The sequence below is a fragment of the Pleurodeles waltl genome, chromosome 2_2, assembly GCF_031143425.1.
Source record: "Pleurodeles waltl isolate 20211129_DDA chromosome 2_2, aPleWal1.hap1.20221129, whole genome shotgun sequence".
Classification (NCBI taxonomy): domain Eukaryota; kingdom Metazoa; phylum Chordata; class Amphibia; order Caudata; family Salamandridae; genus Pleurodeles; species Pleurodeles waltl.
Window position 1 is genome coordinate 1,129,570,123 of NC_090439.1, and position 14,063 is coordinate 1,129,584,185.

General features: G+C 46.8%; 1 protein-coding gene across 1 annotated transcript in view; it reads right to left on the reverse strand.

Annotated features, from left to right (window-relative positions):
* The window catches only part of OPLAH (5-oxoprolinase, ATP-hydrolysing), a 210,632-nt gene that overhangs the window by 113,499 nt on the left and 83,070 nt on the right, over nucleotides 1–14,063 (reverse strand). The window contains exon 14 of the mRNA XM_069221004.1: nucleotides 3,117–3,255. Coding sequence (XP_069077105.1) covers nucleotides 3,117–3,255 — 139 coding nt within the window. The remainder of the gene's footprint in view (nucleotides 1–3,116; nucleotides 3,256–14,063) is intronic.

The following is a 14,063-nucleotide window of genomic DNA, read 5'->3' on the forward strand; positions in this document are numbered from 1 at the left end:
ACATGTACTTCTAAGTTTTACATGTACTGGTAGAGGAAAGCTCTTAAATTTGTTTTTCAACACTGTAAGACCTACCTCTTCCATAGAATAACAGTGGGTTACATTCTTACTTTTAATACACAATACCTTTTTCTTGGGAATAGGTAGAAATGTCAGGTTTGGCCTCTCATTAATTGTACTTTAAAATCCTCTTTAATGGTAGTGGGACTTTAAGCCACAATTATAAAAATGCCACATTTAGAAAGTTGGCATTTCTTTGTCTTAACCATTTGGTACCTGCAGCCTGTTTCCTGGGTCGCATGAATAGCTGTAGTTAGGAGTAGGCCTTTGTGTATTCCTCCCAGACAGCATCAAAAGGGGGTCTGGCTATTAGCACGATGGGCCATCTTAACCTGATGGTAGGGGCAGAGCTGTCACCTTACACACTGGCACTTCAAAGGATCTGCCTCACCACACACAGACGCACACACACAAAAAGAACGTCACACTAGCCCTTTGTGACTCCAGACATCCTGGGACCAGGGCAGAGGAAGGAAGAAAATTCTAGTGGGGGAAGTCTAGAAGTTTCTCCCACTTCAAAGCTGGCACCAGCTTAAGTAAGTATAAGTATTGGACCCTCAGACCAACTCTTCAGATCACATCTGAAGACCCAGAAGAGCTGCCCTGCTGCTGGAAGGACTGCCCTGCTGCCTGAGGACTGGAACTGCTCCTTGAAACTACAACAACTTGAGTGAATCCAAGGCCTCGCGGACTGGCCTCCTTTTCTGAGCTACAGGGACATACCAAGCTCCGTGCAACCTGTCCTGCACCTACCCAGCTGCCCAAATCCAACTGGATCTGCATGTGCCCTACTGCTGGCCAGAGTCCTTATCCCCAACAGGTGCCCCCCCAGGACCCTGAGCTGGCATCTGAGTGTGCTCCTCTTGCCCAACAGTGGGTTTCCGCAGAACCAACCCAAAGCATTGCAACTCAATGCAATATGAAGCAGGACTTTGCATTGCAGTACCTCGCAGCTCCTGTCTGTCAGCCTCATCAAAATTGATGTAGCATGAGACATCTTGACACAGGACCAAGCATTGCAGAACCTTGCATCTCTTGATCAGTGGTCTAATCTGAACTGACGCAGAGAAATGCATCGTGACGCAGGACTTCACACTGCAGCACCTCCCAGCTCCGGATTGGAACTGACGCAGAGTGACACACAAAGCAGGACCTTGCACAGCAGCACCTGATCAGCGACCACCTCAGAACCAATACAGTGGAACGCATCTCGATGCAGAACCTCACATTTCAGTCCAAGTACAACAAGGTACACTGTCCAGCAGACCAAACTTGCTCCTATACCTGGCCCACACTCCATTGAGGCCAGCTTGAACTTGTGACTTTGTCCCTGTCCAGTGTGACCAGATAACCACAGTTGAGGCTTTGTGCTTTTTGATGCTACTTTTACCTAAAACTTTGTAATTGCATATCTCCATTTCTACTGATAGGATTTTTGTTGTTCTAATATAATATTATTTATTACACGTTACTCTATTTCCCTTGATCAGTGTTGGAGTTTTCTTGTATTGTGTTTTCACTTCATTACTGTTTGGGTATTGCTAAATACTTTACACATTGCCTCAAAAGTTGAGCTTGACTGCTTCTGTGCCAAGCTACCAGATGTCTAAGTACAGGTTAATTTAGTGACTGTTGTGGCTCACCCTGACAAGGACTGTGGCTGTTGCTTGAGTAGGGCTCACACCCCTCTCAACTGAAAAACCAATTACTCATACCAACTTTGTTTAACAATGGTGAATCCAGAGAATTAAGTTATTAAGGATCAGTGCCTTTCTCCAGTGCCAATGATGGTGGCTCCTGAAGGCAGAGTAATGAAGGAAAAGTACTGACTCTGGTCCCACAATAGTGGCTTCCAAGAGCTCAGTAATGAAGGAACAGAGCCCAACTCCAGCGTAAGTGATGGTGCTTTTGGGAGGGCATTAATGAAGAAACAACTCTTTTTCGATGAAGATGCCTTCTAAGAGTTCAGTAAGAAGAGAAGAAAGTTTGACTCCATTACTCATGATGAGAGCACAGTCATTAAGGAACAATACCTGGCACTGGTCCAACAATGAAACCTTGTGAGAGCCTAGTAAGAAAATAAGAGCGTTCAGCCATGTCGCCCACAATGGTGGCTCCTGAGACCAGGACCTGGCCCTCGTTCAACCATTGCTCCTGCCAAGAGCTCAGTAACGAAGAACAGTGCTCGACTCCTGTGCCAACAATGGTGGTTTTGAGAGCACACTAACGAAGGATTGGAGCCCGACTCTGGTGCCAACAATGGTGGCTCCAGAGAGGTCAATAATGCGGAAATAAGTGCCAAACTCCAGTGGCATCGATCGTGGCTCCTGAGAACGCAGTAATGAAGGAGCAATTTCTGACTCCAATGGAGGTGCTTTCTGATAACGTAGTAAAGGACTGTGTCAAACTCCAGTATCAACAGTGATAGCTCCAGAAACCACTGTAATGAATTAGCGGTGTTTGACTCCAGCACGGTAAAGAAGCAACAGTGCTTGAATCTGGTTCAGCACTGGCACCTCCCGAAAGGTCAGCCCAACCAACTGCAAACGATGGTGGCTCCGGAGAACACAGTGATGTGTTCTCTGCGGCCTGTTTTCCTTCAAGGAAAATGGTCTGCAAGAAACAAATGACCGATTTAATTAAAAGCCTTAGCAGGCCACCATCCTACCTTATGGCAACGATTCATAGTGGGTTACAATTTACGATGTACCTCATTAATAGTCATCAAATAGGTTGACTTGCGTCTCACTGCAAAACAAGATTTTGTGAACCCATTTATAAGAACATAGGTCAGTTCGCTAAAACAGAATGAATTTAGTAAAAGTTGCTACTCAATTTGCAACCATATTTACCGACTCCATTCTTCGTACATTTGGACCAAAGTGAGAAAAGGTAAGGTGATGAAAAAAAAACTGAAATATTGACCGACGGCAAAGGGGAGGGAAGATGGCTGCACAAAAACAGTAGTAAGTAATGTAATGAAGGTGATAACAAAGTGCTAACAGAAAGGTAGGAGTAAGAGTGGAGGAGTGTGTTTCAAAACGAATGCTTCTTACTGTCTCAACTTTAGCCTGTTTCCCGCTGGGCTCCATTTTGGTTTCGCAGCGTATCCCGGTGCTGCCGGTGCCTCTCACTCTAATGTCATCGACCATGATCGCTCGCTCAGGGATTGTGAAGCCGAACTCCTTAAAGTACCTATGATAAGTACAAAGGGAATCATGTGTCACTGCCAGAGGATCTGATGCACGTAGGACCAGGCCTTTCCCGCTTATGGAAAGAGCTTTGGACTTGGGATGCAAGATTCCACAGATATGCAGCCGGCTCTATGGTTGACTAATAGCTTCATTCAATTTTGAGTATTGTGAGGGACGGCGGCAGAACAACAGTAAATTAGTTTCAGCACAACAATCAAAATCACTAGCTCTCAGTCAACTATTTAGCGTCTTATAATACTGACTTTCTTTTTAGTATTTGATATTTCATAGTTTAGTAAAGAAAATGTGTTACTATTATTAAACCTACTGACCTCCAAAAAATAAGAGCCCTGCTCAGTGTTCACGCTAAACTATTGATTACACTGAGAAGTGCCATCAATAAGTGTACACTTCACTAAGCTCTCATGGGCTGTGAACAGAAAACAATTTTGACTGTTTTGTACTGCAAAAATGAAAATGTCACTTACCCAGTGTACATCTGTTCGTGGCATCAGTCGCTGAAGATTCACATGTTGTGCATAGCCCGCCACCTGGTGTTGGGTCGGAGTGTTACAAGTTGTTTTTCTTCGAAGAAGTCTTTCGAGTCACGGGACCGAGGGACTCCTCCTCTTTGTCTCCATTGCGCATGGGCGTCGACTCCATCTTCGATTGTTTTCTCCGCAGAGTGTGAGGTAGGAGTTGTGTGTGTTAGTAATAATGCCCATGCAATGGAGTGAATAAGTATGTACCTATTTAAGGTTTAAATAATATATTTACAAATGTACAAAGTTGAAGATAACTTCTAAACGGCTACAGGCTCCCGGGGAGGTGGGTGGGCACATGTGAATCTTCAGCGACTGATGCCACGAACAGATGTACACTGGGTAAGTGACATTTTCAGTTCGATGGCATCTGTCGCTGTAGATACACATGTTGTGCATAGACTAGTAAGCAGTTATCCCCCCAAAAGCGGTGGCTCAGCCTGTAGGAGTGGAAGTAGTCTGAAATAAAGTTCTTAGTACGGCTTGACCTACTGTGGCTTGTTGCGCGGATAGCACGTCTACACAGTAGTGCTTGGTAAATGTGTTAGGCGTAGACCATGTGGCTGCATTACATATTTCTTGCATTGGAATATTCCCTAGGAAGGCCATGGTAGCGCCTTTCTTTCTGGTTGAGTGTGCCCTTGGTGTAATGGGCAGCTGTCTTTTTGCTTTAAGGTAGCAGATTTGGATGCACTTAACTATCCATCTGGCTATACCTTGTTTTGATATTGGGTTTCCTGCATGAGGTTTTTGGAATGCAATAAACAGTTGTTTAGTCTTCCTGATGTTTTTTGTTCTGTCGATGTAGTACATTAGTGCTCTTTTGACGTCTAATGTATGTAGTGCCCTCTCAGCTACGGAGTCTGGTTGTGGGAAGAACACTGGTAGTTCTACCGTTTGATTTAGGTGGAACGGTGAAATAACCTTTGGTAAAAATTTAGGATTGGTTCTTAGGACTACTTTATTTTTGTGTAGTTGGATAAAAGGTTCCTGTATTGTAAACGCCTGAATTTCACTTACTCTTCTTAGAGATGTGATGGCGATGAGAAATGCAACTTTCCAGGTTAGGAATTGTATTTCGCAAGAATGCATGGGTTCAAAAGGTGGACCCATGAGTCTTGTTAAGACAACGTTGAGGTTCCATGAAGGAACGGGTGGTGTCCTTGGTGGTATAATTCTTTTAAGGCCTTCCATAAATGCTTTAATGACAGGTATCCTAAATAGTGAAGTTGAATGGGTAATCTGCAGGTATGCAGATATTGCTGCAAGGTGTATTTTAATGGAAGAGAAAGCTAGGTTTGATTTTTGTAAGTGTAGTAAGTAACCTACTACATCCTTTGGAGATGCGTGTAATGGTTGAATTTGATTATGATGGCAGTAGCAAACAAACATTTTCCATTTGCTTGCATAGCAGTGTCTAGTGGATGGTCTTCTAGCTTGCTTTATGACTTCCATACATTCTTGGGTAAGGTCTAAGTGTCCGAATTCTAGGATTTCAGGAGCCAGATTGCTAGATTCAGCGATGCTGGATTTGGATGCCTGATCTGTTGTTTGTGTTGTGTTAACAGATCTGGCCTGTTGGGCAATATGACGTGGGGTACTACTGATAGGTCTAGCAGTGTTGTGTACCAGGGTTGCCTTGCCCATGTTGGTGCTATCAGTATGAGTTTGAGTTTGTTTTGACTCAATTTGTTTACTAGATATGGAAGGAGAGGGAGAGGGGGAAAAGCGTATGCAAATATCCCTGACCAGTTCATCCATAGGGCATTGCCTTGAGACTGCCTGTGTGGGTATCTGGATGCGAAGTTTTGGCATTTCGCGTTCTCCTTTGTTGCAAATAAGTCTATTTGGGGTTTTCCCCAAAGTTTGAAGTAAGTGTTTAGAATTTGGGGGTGAATTTCCCATTCGTGGACTTGTTGGTGATCTCGAGAGAGATTGTCTGCGAGTTGATTCTGGATTCCTGGAATAAACTGTGCTATTAGGCGAATGTGGTTGAGAATTGCCCATTGCCATATTTTTTGTGCTAGAAGGCACAGCTGTGTCGAGTGTGTGCCCCCCTGTTTGTTTAGATAATACATTGTTGTCATGTTGTCTGTTTTGACAAGAATGTATTTGTGAGTTATGATTGGTTGGAATGCTTTTAATGCTTGGAAAACTGCTAGCAGTTCGAGGTGATTTATATGCAGCTTTGTTTGATGTACGTTCCATTGTCCTTGTATGCTGTGTTGATTGAGGTGTGCTCCCCACCCTGTCATGGAAGCATCTGTTGTTATCACGTATTGTGGCTCTGGGTCTTGGAAAGGCCGCCCTTTGTTTAAATTTATACTGTTCCACCATAGAAGCGAGAGGTATGTTTGGCGGTCTATTAACACCAGATCCAGAAGGTGACCCTGTGCTTGTGACCATTGTGATGCTAGGCACTGTTGTAAGGGCCTCATGTGCAGTCTTGCGTTCGGGACAATGGCTATGCTGAGGACATCATGCCTAGGAGTTGTAATATCATTTTTGCCTGTATTCTTTGTGTTGGATACATGCGTTGTATAATTTTTGGGAAATTTTGAACCCTTTGGGGACTTGGAGTGGCTATTCCTTTTGTTGTGTCTATTGTCGCTCCTAGATATTGTTGTACTTTGCACGGCAGAATGTGTGATTTTGCATAGTTGATGGTGAAACCGAATTTGTAGAGGGTTTGTATGACCTGATCTGTGTGGTGTGAGCACCTTGTCAGTGAGTTGGTCTTGATTAGCCAGTCGTCTAGATACGGGAATACGTGTATTTGCTGCCTTCTGTGTGCAGCCACTACTGCTAGACATTTTGTAAAGACTCTTGGTGCGGTTGTTAAACCAAACGGCAATACTTTGAATTGGTAATGTATTCCTTTGAATACGAACCTTAGGTATTTCCTGTGCGACGGATGTATTGGTATGTGGAAATACGCGTCTTTGAGATCTAAGGTTGTCATGTAGTCCTGTTGCTTTAGCAATGGTAACACTTCTTGTAGCGTGACCATGTGAAAGTGTTCTGATTTGATGTAGGTGTTTAGTGTTCTGAGGTCTAGGATTGGTCTCAGTGTTTTGTCCTTTTTTGGTATTAGAAAGTACAGTGAGTAAACCCCTGTATTTATTTGTGTATTTGGTACCAGTTCTATTGCGTTCTTCTGCAGTAATGCTTGAACTTCTATTTCTAGGAGGTCTGAATGTTGTTTTGATAAATTCTGTGTTTTTGGTGGTATATTTGGAGGGATTTGTAGAAATTCTATGCAATAACCATGTTGGATAATTGCTAAGACCCAAGTGTCTGTTGTTATTTCCTCCCACGCTTGGTAATACTGACCTATTCTTCCCCCCACTGGTGTTGTGTGGAGGGGATGAGTGACGTGTGAGTCACTGCTTGGTTGTAGGTGTTTTGGGGCTTTGAAATTTTCCCCTACTCCTAGGGAATTGTCCTCCTCTGTATTGGCCCCGAAAGCCTCCCCTTTGGTACTGTCCCTGGTAGGTGGACGGTGTTGAATGTGAGGTGCTGGCTTGTGTGGCCTGACCCCGAAACCCCCCTCTAAAGGTTGTTTTGCAGAAGGTGCTGAAAGTGCCTCTGCTCTGCGGGGAGTAGAGTGCGCCCATGGCTTTTGCAGTGTCAGTGTCCTTTTTTAGCTTCTCAATTGCCGTGTCCACCTCCGGTCCGAACAATTGTTTCTCATTGAATGGCATATTGAGCACTGCCTGCTGTATCTCTGGTTTAAAACCAGACGTTCGTAGCCACGCGTGCCTTCTTATAGTTACTGCTGTGTTAATTGTTCTTGCAGCTGTGTCCGCTGCATCCATAGAGGAGCGTATCTGATTATTAGATATGTTCTGTCCCTGCTCAACCACCTGTTTCGCCCTCTTTTGTAGCTCTTTGGGTAGATGCTCAATGAGGTGTTGCATCTCGTCCCAATGGGCTCTGTCATAGCGCGCAAGTAGTGCTTGAGAGTTAGCGATGCGCCACTGGTTTGCAGCTTGTACTGCGACTCTTTTCCCGGCTGCATCGAACTTGCGGCTCTCTTTATCTGGGGGTGGTGCATCCCCAGATGTGTGGGAGTTGGCTCTCTTGCGAGCTGCTCCTACTACGACAGAATCTGGTGGCAGTTGTGAGGTGATGAAAGCAGGGTCTGTGGGAGGTGCTTTATATTTCTTTTCCACCCTTGGTGTTATTGCTCTACTCTTGACCGGCTCCTTGAAGATTTCCTTTGCGTGCCTAAGCATTCCTGGGAGCATAGGCAGGCTTTGGTAGGAGCTATGGGTGGAGGAGAGGGTGTTGAATAGGAAGTCATCCTCGACAAGTTCCGAGTGCATGGACACGTTGTGGAACTCTGCTGCCCTAGCCACCACTTGTGAATATGCTGTGCTGTCCTCTGGTGGTGAGGGCTTTGTAGGATACGCCTCTGGACTGTTATCTGACACTGGGGCGTCGTATAAGTCCCAAGCGTCCTGGTCTTGGTCACCTTGGCTCATGGTGGTGTGAGCCGGGGAGTGTGACGGAGTCTGTGCCGGTGAAATGTTAGCTACAGGTGGAGGAGAGGGTGGCGGAGTTACCTTTTTCACCAGTTTTGTTTGTGGTGCTTGGTCTTGTTGGAACTCAAGTCTCCTTTTTCTCTTAATAGGGGGAAGGGTGCTGATTTTTCCTGTTCCACTCTGTATAAAAATGCGTTTTTGAGTGTGGTCCACTTCGGTGGACTGTAACTCTTCCTCAAATCTATGCTTTCGCATTTGAGAGGACAGTGATTGCTCCTCTGAATAGGAACCAGTAGTTGGCTGAGTTGCGGGTCGTTTTGGCACCGAAACCATGTCCGTACTCTTTTTCGGCTCCGAGGCGACCTTCCTCTTTTTCGGAGTTGAACCCTCTCGGCATCGATCCTCCTCGGTGCCGCTGTCTCTGCGTCGAGCAGCTTCGGCTCCGCTATCTCGGCGTCGATCTTTGTCGGCAGCACTTTCTCGGTCCCGAGATGGCTGCGTGCCTGTGTCTCGACCCGAGTCGGACGATCTCGGCACTATTTCGGCCTTTTTCGGTGCCGATGGTCGGTCACCGAATTTATGGGTTGAGCCATGGCCTGTTGGCAGTGGCGTCCCCTGGGCCTTGTCAGTTTTCTTGTGTGCTAGCTTCGACGTCTTACTCACTGTTTCGTGTTCGTCGAATTCGTCCGAGTCCGATTCATGGATCGAGAAGGCTTCCACTTCTTCTTGTTCCTCGAACTCTCGGTGTCCTGTCGGCGTGGACGCCATCTGCAGTCTTCTGGCTCGACGGTCACGGAGTGTTTTTCGGGACCGGAACGCACGACAGGCCTCACAAGTTTCTTCCCTGTGCTCGGGCGACAGGCACAGGTTACAGACCAAATGTTGGTCTGTATATGGGTATTTGTTGTGGCATTTAGGACAGAATCGGAACGGGGTCCGTTCCATCAGCGTCGATGTTACACGCGGTCGGGCCGACCAGGCCCCGACGGGGGATCGAAAACTACCCCGAAGGGCTACCGGAGCTCTTCACGATCCGATTCGGTGTCGATTCTATCTAACCCGATCCCGAACGCAACAATACCAACGGAATTTTCTGATTATTTAGCTAACTTTCCGTTCCGAAACCCGGAGCGAAAGGAACACGTCCGAACCCGATGGCGGAAAGAAAACAATCGAAGATGGAGTCGACGCCCATGCGCAATGGAGACAAAGAGGAGGAGTCCCTCGGTCCCGTGACTCGAAAGACTTCTTCGAAGAAAAACAACTTGTAACACTCCGACCCAACACCAGATGGCGGGCTATGCACAACATGTGTATCTACAGCGACAGATGCCATCGAACATATGGATATTTGTGAGGGACCTTTCCCCACAGTGTGACTTGAAATGGCCCCTCAGAGATGCCCAGTTTGGTTGCTTGGCCCAGCTATCACTGTGAAAGCCAGACAGGCGATGCATCCAGTTCCATCAGGTATTCGTCCTCCACTGTTACGTGAAAGTTCATCCTGCAGACTTGGCCATTCTCAGACCTCGTGGATCTTGCATCGTCCTGTGATTAGACTGTTAGAGCAGGGAGCAATGACGGAGGGATTTCCCACACATACGTAAGTAATATGTTCAAACACTATCAGTTTTTGACTCAAAGAATCAAGGGAAACCCAAGGGTATGTAAGGGACCTATGGATAAAGTATTTTATAAGGAACAGGGGTCCCTTACCATAAAAGATGCAATACTATTTCATAGACATACAATGAAGTCTATCCATAATGTCTAAAGTGTTTATTTAATAAGAAATCTTTTGAAAAAGAATTTCTGGAAGAGAAGTCATAACATAGAGAGGCTAAAATGACTTAAGGAACTTTCAGCACATATGGCAAAGAGAAAAAGCAATAAGAGAAAAAGCGACTTAAGGAACTTTCAGCACATATAGTAAATAGAAAAAGCGTACTATGGGGCTTATTATGATCCTCGGCGGTTCAGCCCGCTATGCCAACTGCGGGTGAAAAGACCGCCACCGGCATGGCGGTATGAACCGCCATATAAAGAGCACAGGGAGGGTCGCCCTCCACTGCCAGGGTGCCTCCAACAGGCAGCCTGACAGTGGAGGGAATCATTATCCGACTGGGCAGCACTGCTGCTCCTCGGATAATGATCCCTTCTGCCACCAGCCTTTCCCTGGCAGGTTCCCCCGCCAGGGAGAGGCTGGCGGAAGGGGTGCACCGGGGCACCCCTGGGGGCCCCTGCACTGCCCATGCATTTGGCATAGGCAGTGCAGGGGCCCCTGTGCAGTGCCCCATCGTGCAGGTCACTGCCCGATTTACGGGCAGTGATCTGCGCGATGGGTGCAGCTGCACCCGCCGCACAGAGGCATTGACGGTGGCTCCCCTTGGAGCCGCCTGCAATGTCCCGGCCATGAATTCTGCTGGGCCGGTGGGCGGAAACAATGTTACCGCCCGCCGGCCCAGCAGAATGTTCTTTATGCGCCCGGAGGGGTCCCAGTGGGGCTGGCGGTCAGTTAAATGACTGCCAGCATGAACACGGCGGTTAACACCGCCGTGTTCATAATGAGGGCCTATATGTGCTGAAAGTTCCGTAAGTCATTTTAGTCTCTCTGTTATAACTTCTCTTCCAGAATGTCTTTTTTAAAAGATTTCTTATTAAATAAACAATTTTAACATTATACAGAGACTTAATTGTATGTCTATGTCTATGACCCGTGTCCCTTATAAAATACTAGCAATGGCACTTCCCTAGGCTCAGCCTTGTTATTTATGGAAAATGTACCAAATTTGTATTTCTTGTCAAATAAATCTTTGAAGTGCAGTGAGGCGCAGGGATCCATCACCACTTTTGTTCAGTTTGTACCTACAGCCTCTAGGAAATTTACTTCACCGACATGGAGACAAATTCTTCACAATGTTGTGCAATCAAAAACACCCACAAAATCAATAAGGAATGAATTACTGAAAGCTCCATTTCTTCTAGAGCAGGTTTATCTGTACACACACATGCACACCCACCCCCTCTCCCCTTCATTGGTCTTTGCTCATTAAAATGGATGATATAAAGACCAACCGCACCAGGAAGCAGAGAATCTTTTCAGTAAATGGCTATAATAGAAGCTCACAGTATTGGACATGAGAGCCCCCTGCTGAGGGAGAGTACCCCGATTGGAAGTATATGGCCTTCCCTTGTCTGAGATGTAATATACTGTTATCTGATTTGTGCAAACGTAGATCGTGGTAGCGCTCAAACAAAGCTGCACAGAACCTTTCATAGGAGTTTTCCTTCAGAAAGGCTGCCTTCAGTAAGACCCAAAGCATTATGGTACTTGTAGTCCTTGCATCTCTCTCATTTTGTTTTTTAACCTTCAAGTAACAGTAAAATATGGACTAATATTAAATCAGGCAATCGCTTCATATTTAAACAGTTCTGTTTTCACTTCCATTAACCCCTAGGGTGCCTTGGACGAGGTGATCTCGTCCAAGGCACCAGTTCCCGGGTGCCTTGGACGAGATCACCTTGTCCTGCACCCGGGAACTGGGGGGAGCGCTAGCGCTCTCCCATGTGCTCCCCACCCACCCCCCCCCCAAGGCAGGGATGGAAGGGGAAGCCCTTCCCCTTCCACCCCCGACCCCCCCACCACCCCTGTGACGTCAGCGCGCTGATTGTCACAGGGCCTCCTCCCATCGCGCCGGAAGCTCAGCTTCCAGCGCGATCGAAAGAGAAGTCTCTCTCAGCGTTTCAAAAGCTTTGCAATCCGGCTTTTGAAATGCCCACTAGACACCAGGGATTTTATTTTTTTGTTTTGAAATTGGCATAAGGGAGCGACCCCTTGGGCAAGGGTCGCTCCCAGGGGGGGCATTTTTTTGGAAGGACTTTTCTGGCCCCCATGGGGGCAGAAACCTCTAGGCACCAGGGATCATTTTCTTTTTTTCTTTTTGTTTTGTTCTGGTTTTTTGGAGGTGGGGAGCGACCCCTTAGGCAAGGGTCGCTCCCCTAAGGGGCAAATTATATTTAGGCCATTTCTGCCCCCTTTGGGGACAGATCGGCCGATTTTTGCGCAATGTCACGCAGGGGGAGCGACCCCGTAGGCAAGGGTCGCTCCCGGGGGTGGATTGGGGGGGGGGCATTTATTTTAGGCCGATAGGCGCCAGGGCAAAAAAAAAAATTTGTGTTTTTTTTTGGTTCGTTAGTTTTTTTTAGAGATGGGGAGCGACCCATTAGGCAAGGGTCGCTCCCCTGGGGGGAAAATTGTATTTAGACCATTTCTGCCCCCTTTGGGGGCAGATCGGCCGATTTTAGGTCAATCTGCTCCCAAGGGGGCAGAAACCACTAGGCACCGGGGTTTTTTGTTTTTTGGCCAATGTCACGCAAGGGGAGCGACCCCGTAGGCAAGGGTCGCTTCCGGGGAGGGGTTGGGGGGGACAAATTTATTTTAGGCCATTTCTGCCCCCCCCCCCCTGGGGCCGGCTGAGCTAGAGGCCAAAATCCACAGGTAGGTACTTTGCAAAAAACACCTCTGTTTTCTGTCAAAAAATGTGATGTGTCCACGTTGTGTTTTGGGCCATTTCCTTTTGTGGGCGCTAGGCCTACCCACACAAGTGAGGTACCATTTTTGTCGAGAGACTTGGGGGAATGCTGGGTGGAAGGACATTTGTGGCTCCTCTCATATTCCAGAACTTTCTGTCACCGAAATGTGTGGAAAATGTGTTTTTTTTATCCAAATTTTGAGGTTTGCAAAGGATTCTGGGTAACAGAACCTGGTCCGAGCCCCGCAAGTCACCCCTCCTTGGATTCCCCTAGGTCTCTAGTTTTCAGAAATGCACAGGTTTGGTAGGTTTCCCTAGGTGCCGGCTGATCTAGAGGCCAAAATCTACAGGTAGGCACTTTGCAAACAACACCTCTGTTTTCTGTCAAAAAATGTGATGTGTCCACGTTGTGTTTTGGGGCATTTCCTGTCGCGGGCACTAGGCCTACCCACACAAGTGAGGTACCATTTTTATCGAGAGACTTGGGGGAATGCTGGGTGGAAGGACATTTGTGGCTCCTCTCAGATTCCAGAACTTTCTGTCACCGAAATGTGAGGAAAATGTGTTTTATTAGCCAAATTTTGAGGTTTGCAAAGGATTCTGAGTAACAGAACCTGGTCAGAGCCCCACAAGTCGCCCCATCTTGGATTCCCCTAGGTCTCTAGTTTTCAAAAATGCACAGGTTTGGTAGGTTTCCCTAGGTGCCGGCTGAGCTAGAGGCCAAAATCTACAGGTAGGCACTTTGCAAACAACACCTCTGTTTTCTGTCAAAAAATGTGATGTGTCCACGTTGTGTTTTGGGGCATTTCCTGTCGCGGGCGCTAGGCCTACCCACACAAGTGAGCTATCATTTTTATCGAGAGACTTGGGGGAACGCTGGGTGGAAGGACATTTGTGGCTCCTCTCAGATTCCAGAACTTTCTGTCACCGAAATGTGAGGAAAACGTTTTTTAGCCAAATTGTGAGGTTTGCAAAGGATTCTGGGTAACAGAACCTGGTCAGAGCCCCACAAGTCACCCCCTCTTGGATTCCCCTAGGTCTCTAGTTTTCAAAAATGCATAGGTTTGGTAGGTTTCCCTAGGTGCCGGCTGAGCTAGAGGCCAAAATCTACAGGTAGGCACTTTGCAAAAAACACCTCTGTTTTCTGTCAAAAAATGGGATGTGTCCACGTTGTGTTTTGGGGCATTTCCTGTTGTGGGCACTAGGCCTACCCACACAAGTGAGGTATCATTTTTATCGGGAGACTTG